This window comes from Oryza brachyantha, chromosome 5 (genome assembly GCF_000231095.2).
Source record: "Oryza brachyantha chromosome 5, ObraRS2, whole genome shotgun sequence".
Taxonomy (NCBI): domain Eukaryota; kingdom Viridiplantae; phylum Streptophyta; class Magnoliopsida; order Poales; family Poaceae; genus Oryza; species Oryza brachyantha.
The window spans coordinates 6777562-6783871 of NC_023167.2; the positions used below are offsets into that span (position 1 = coordinate 6777562).

Sequence of the window (6310 nt, forward strand, 5' to 3'; positions counted from 1 at the left end):
CGCAATCTCCTGTGAGTTAATCTGAACACACACATGTTTATAATTTAAATAATATATGTACGTATATAATAAAAATTTAGCGGCGACGACGACGGAGGCGGCGCAGGTGGTGGAGCAGCAGCGATGCAGTGGAGGCGCCGCGGGCGACGTGGAGGCAGCATGAGGGCTGAGCCAGGCGGCGCTCAGGCAGAGGGAAGGGGAGGGCGCGTTGCTAGGGTAGATTGGGTGAGGGACGACGCGGAAAATCCGAGCTCTTAATTTTGAGACAAACTGTTATGTACCGTTGGATCTAAGAGGTGAGGATGTAGAAGTGAGGACCGCGGTTGGTGCACTATAGGTTAGATAAAGGGTTAATTCCGTATGTCTATTACAAATATGACAGTTTAGAATATATGCTATTACAATTCAACTAATTATAAATATACCATTATAATTCTTAGAAAGATGTCATTTTATACATCCTAAGAGCATTTGGCCCCACATGCTAACAAATATTTTTCCTGTCACCTAAAATAGTGTACTGTATGTGAATCAAAAAAATTAATATTCGGGCTAAATGAAAATATAAGCTCCCATGCAGATAATTAAGTGCGAAGCAACTTTCCCATATACCATGTCTACAACTGAACTGATTAGTTAGTTACATGTAGACCTAATTTGCAGGTTGTGTTGTTGGTCCAGATTCCACCGTTCAGGAGGACAACTCTATCATTAATCACACAATTTGTCAAGTGAAACCTTTTATTAAGTGAAACTACAAGAATGAAGGACATGCCGCTATGAAGTACATGTTTTCATATGTTCCATTAAATGGTGGCAATATGAGTAAAAATTTCATGTGTACATACCGTTGAAGAAGCTCCTGAGACACTAGCTGAGATAGATTGGCAAAGTAACCTGTAGAGATGGCATTGAGAAAAATGATTAGTGGAGAGAATTAGCTTAGGTCACACTGATGTACTGTATAGAACTAAATAATGAAGTAACAATATTAGAAACAGAATCATGTTATATAATTTAAAGAAAATACTAAGCCACTCAGTTGATATTGGAGTGACATACAACTAACAAAAGTAACGGTGGATAAAAAGGGACTGCACAATTGACTACTACATACAGATCGCTGCCCCTCTACTGATGCATCAACATTCAACAGAAAATCCTTGCATGACTCCTAATTATTAAGCACATAGATTTCTTTAAAATTGATCATCTAGTGTTTCCAGATGGACACATCGAAATAGAAACTATAGTTTTATAAAGCTTTATGCCACAGTTCCATTGTTAAGTCCACAGAATCCAACAAATGTAACAATAGCCTTCAGGAGTTAGTTAATAAAACCCAATCGTGCAGTGAATTGGTCCTCTCATGTTGTTTATTTATTTCTGACTTGTGAGAAATGAGAATTATAGTATAGGTAGAGTTGTACTTTGTGTTAATAACTTAATATGACCTTGAAACAACCTCGCACACCGTTGGACAAGCGCTCTATGTAATCATTTGAAGCACAAAAGTTGTTTTCTCTTGTTCATTCCAACAATTTCCCCATTCCTAATAGTATTCCAACCAAAAGAGAGACCTTCTTCAATTTTAAAGTTCACCTTTCCTCATAAATCTCCACCGAAACATGGACTTTAGTAAACTCAGAGTAACAAATTTGATCAGCATGGAAACACATGGATATTTTAACACCATGAGGGTGAAATGAAACTGCGCTTAAGTAACAGGAAACATATAAGTGAGGTAGGTTATGTTTATGTAATATATAAAACAGTTGGCTAGCATTCTAAGATTATTTACTAAAAACTAATGAAGATATTATCGAAGAAAAAGTATTAAATTACAGTGCGCTTCCAAAGAGAATTAACATTAACATATGGTATATTCTCCTTTAAGAATTCTACGAGTAACAACCAATTGTAGTACAGTTACCATATTCAATTATAGAAATTGTAACCAAATATTAAATAGTGTCAGAAATTGTAACCAATTATACAAGTAACAATCAAATTTCTCCTAAGGTTCTATGAAAAAATTTGAGTATGTTATTTTGTATCTCCTAGCAACTTTAGATGGAGAAAATTCATCCTTCTTAGATCTGTCTGCTAATTCCATCGTACATATTAATTAATTGCTCATAGAGAAATAAAAATATTTTTACATGAATTTTATTTCCATGGACATGCACAGTTGTAAACATTTATCTTTTTGAAAAAAATAGGAATCTGTGTCCAGGGATTGACATTTAGAAATATATTGACATAATAATATTGCTTGCCATTTAAATCTGATGTTGGTGCACTATATGTGGTTCATTGCATTGAAGAATATTTTATAGTCGAATATGATTGAATAAAAGATGATTTTCTCAACAGGCAATAGCAGCAATGGTAATAGTTTCATATGCAGCATAAAGAATGGTAGCAGTATGGCCATGTTCCTGCACCACATGCTCCTGGAATCACCGTAAGTCCATTCGCATTCTATTGACTATAAATGGTTTACTGTAAAACAAGTTCAATCCGCTGAATAACATGGTAAATTTGGCTCCTAAAGATGAAGTTCATGGCATATCACAATTTATTATCAAAATAACATGGCAAATTAGGCTACTAAATAAGAAAATGTGATGAACTGTTTCTAAAACAATGTATGTCCAAATCAAACAAATTTGTAAAAGATAGGAAGGTATGCTAACTACTAACAACAACAAAAAACGAGAGAGATGCATACCTTATTAGGAGGAGATTGGGCAGGCTGACCCACTCCTTTCCAGTGTTGGCTTGGCCGTACACGTCCAGAGGGGGACGGCGAGGACGATGAGGCGATGACCCAGCAAACGGGCAATGGAGATGGCAACGACGAGAAGGGTGGAGATGGCGGTGACGAGGAGGCAGGCGGCGGGTCAGCGAACGGGGGGCGGAGACCACGGCGGCGACGAGGAGCGAGGCGGCGGGTCGGCGAACCGTGGGCGGAGGCGGCGACGACAACGATGGAGGAAGGCGGCGGGTCGGTGGACGGGGGCTGTGGCGGCGACGGAGGCGTGCAAGCGGTGGAAGAGCGGAAGCGCGGTGAAGGCGGTGACGTTGGCGGCGTAGGAGCGACGGCGTGCTAGAGGCGGCGCTGGCGGCATGAGGGGTGGAGGTGAGGGGCTCTAGGACAGAGGGGCAGAAAATTAGCGAGGGGACAACGTGGACATCCAGCCGTTGATTTAAAGATAGGCGAAGATAGGAGCGTTGGATGGATGTGAGAGGTGGGGGTTGATACACCGTATAATAAATAACGCAAACTGCCCTCAAAGTCCCGTCTAATATTGCCGTCGACTACGCCTCCCCCTCCTCCCTCTGTCCCCAACCAAAAACCCTAGCAAAGGCCTTGGTTCCGCCGGATGGAGATCGCCAACCACGGCCCCGCCACCGCCGCCGTAGACGGCTTCGAGGTAAGCGGCGGCGCCCGTCCTATCCCTCGCGCGTTATTGTTCAGTACGGCTTGGAGGCCAATGAGGAGGAGGTTGTTTAATCTTGCACGCCCGCCTGTCAGGTGATTGTGCCGGAGCATCCTCTAATTCGTCACTGGGTCTCTGTGCTGCGCAACCGGGACACGCCCTCGCAGGCATTCAGTAAGCGGTTCTTGATGCTCTAATTTGGTTCTTGTCCTGGTATGCATGTAATGGTTCTAATGTATTCTTTTTCTTTTTCTGTTTGACTTGTTGCTGCTTGCTGGTGAAAATCATCGGCAGGGAGTGCCATGGGAGAGCTCGGGAGATTGCTCTTGTATGAAGCAACCAGGGATTGGCTAGTATGTTCCTAATTTTTGGATAGTAGTAGTGTATTCGTAATCTTGATTAGATGTTGCGTTTTGTTTCTCCATGTGTGTTTTGGATTTGGGCCACTCATGTCTGTCTTCTCTTTACACAGAAGATGAATAACTGTTTGAATTACTGATGGAAAGAGAAAATGATAATTATGCCACAATTTTCATTCATGTTACTACAGTAATGATGATATTTAGTTTAGTATGAGATCATTTATATGCATGTTTCCTTTGTCAGCCAACAGTAGCAAGGGAAGTCCAGTCACCTATGGGCCCCGCTGTGGTGGAATCGGTCAATTACCTGGAGCCTATTATAGTATGTATTTATTGATTTATTTTTGCAAAACTCTCGAGCTGTGTTATTTTGGTGCCATCTGACTTATATGGTTATTACTTCAGATTGTGCCTATTCTTAGAGCAGGGCTTGCCCTTGCAGAGCTTGCTACATCAATTTTACCATCAACTAGAACTTTCCATTTAGGTAAGAGAAGATATTGTATATGGTATCACTCAATTTGTTTGTCAACCACATGCCCAGTTGTAACTTGTAGTTTGCTGGAATTGGTCATAATACAAAATAGAAAGCAAAACATGACCCATGCACATATCAATTATTGTTATCTTTCATTTACTCAATATAATTCATGTTTTGCAAGGGCTCTGGTATTGGACAACAGTTGGTAGAAGCTTACTGCTATTTTATTCAGCTATATTATGTAAATAGTTACAAATTCATGTAATACTTAAGTATCTCGCTAGTTTTTATTGATGCACTTCATTTGCTCAATATACTTCATGTTTTGCAAGGGCTCTAATATTGGACAACAGTTGGTAGAAGCTTACTGCTAGTTTATTCAGCTATATTATGTAAATAGTTACAAATTCATGCAATACTTAAGTATCTCTTTAGTCTTTACTGATGCACTTTGTCGTATTCTTTTTTTATGCGACAAATATTATTTGCCAACTACCAGTTTGAATCGAAGTTGTTGATATTCTTGCCATTTTTTGTCTGATTGAAGGTATGGCTAGGGATGAGAGAACACTTCAGCCCTATGTTTACTTGAACAAGTAAGTGTATTTTATTTATCTACTAGTGATTAGTCTTTACATTAAGAGATCATTTGGCAAGTTCTGCTTGCATAGTAGGCTATAAAACACGTAATGAAGATACTGAATTCTGCTGATTATATTGAATATTTCGCCAAACCAGAGGAGTAACAACATTGATTATATCAAGTTGTAAATCAGTAAATCTGAATTTGTTAACTGCTCGCACCTTATTCTTTCATTAGCTTTCCACTGCAGGACCTCCGGCCAAGATTTTGTGTTATGATATAGGGTATTTAACTTATGATGGTGTGTATTCATTGATGACATTCCTGAATACAGGTTGCCTGATAGATTCCCAAAAGGATGTCATATCCTCCTCATGGATCCTATGCTTGCAACTGGTATATAAACTTTCTAGCACCCTATTATAAAATGGAACTATGTTGAATGTAGTCAATGAGCCAACGGTACATGGAAAAGGATTGGGTGATATTGTTTTACTTAACTACCACAGGTGGAACAGTAGCGGCAGCAGTTGATCTGCTGAAGGATCATGGAGCTGAGATCAGTCAGATAAGAATTGTGAGTCCCTTAGGGAAACAAATGTTCATCTGGTCATTTTGTTTAACAAAAATGCATTGTTATCAAATAAATATTGCCATCCAGATATCTGCTGTTGCTGCTCCGCTGGCCCTTAGGAAGCTTCATAACAAATTCCCAGGGTACATGCTGATACATCAATTGACTATTTACACTAGTTTTCAGAATTGTTATTTACTGTACCATCTAATCTTAAAACTGCTTTCTGTAGGATTTGTGTGTATGCTGGAGCTATGGATCAAACTGTGAATGAGAAAGGGTAATTGAAAATATCAAGTTCTCTAGCATGTCCATAGCTGTAACATTGTTTGACACTGGTTATTTTTAATGAATTGTAGGTTCATTGTTCCGGGTCTTGGGGATGCTGGAGATCGTAGCTATGGAACATAGCTCATATTCACAGGCCTGCTTAGAATGTTTAGCAAAGCCAAGGATAGTGTGAAGATTTTTTATTTAATATATTTACTTGGTAACTAATTTTTGGGAACTCAAAAATTCAAATTCCTTTGCGAATCAGATGCAAGTTTTCAGTATGGAATACTCACGAGCCAGCTTTGAATACTATGGCGTTTTCTGTAGTTTCTGATTTTAGAAAAAAAATAAGGGGGTGATTGTTTGGCTTCTACAAGGAAAAAAATTAAACTGTATATTTATATTTGTAGATGGAAAATAATTTATAAATAAAATTTCTATATACGTGTTCTTAGCAATTTAAAATTAAAGGCTGAAAAATAAACTACGATAAAAAAAACCACAAAATTCACCCTAAATTAAAGGTTAAAAATTTACATTTTAGCTTATAAGTATGTAAAAGCCAAAAGACGAGGATGTAAACCTGTTAGG

General features: G+C 38.9%; 1 protein-coding gene across 1 annotated transcript; it reads left to right on the forward strand.

Annotated features, from left to right (window-relative positions):
- The first annotated feature begins 3300 nt into the window (after nucleotides 1–3300).
- Nucleotides 3301–6092, forward strand: LOC102722862 (uracil phosphoribosyltransferase-like). Its single transcript, XM_006655087.2, has 11 exons — nucleotides 3301–3440; nucleotides 3542–3620; nucleotides 3741–3799; nucleotides 4053–4130; nucleotides 4214–4295; nucleotides 4837–4885; nucleotides 5207–5268; nucleotides 5382–5449; nucleotides 5534–5589; nucleotides 5679–5726; nucleotides 5806–6092. The coding sequence occupies exons 1-11, from the start codon at nucleotides 3390–3392 to the stop codon at nucleotides 5855–5857; spliced, it is 684 nt and encodes a 227-aa protein (XP_006655150.1). The 5' UTR covers nucleotides 3301–3389; the 3' UTR covers nucleotides 5858–6092.
- Nucleotides 6093–6310: the final 218 nt, after the last annotated feature.

Excerpts from the sequence above, each read along its gene's own strand:
- LOC102722862 (XM_006655087.2), top strand. The coding sequence starts at position 3,390 with ATGGAGATCGCCAACCACGGCCCCGCCACCGCCGCCGTAGACGGCTTC. Across the intron at positions 4,131-4,213 it reads ATTACCTGGAGCCTATTATA|ATTGTGCCTATTCTTAGAGC; the intron begins GTATGTATTTAT and ends TTATTACTTCAG. Across the intron at positions 4,296-4,836 it reads AACTAGAACTTTCCATTTAG|GTATGGCTAGGGATGAGAGA; the intron begins GTAAGAGAAGAT and ends GTCTGATTGAAG.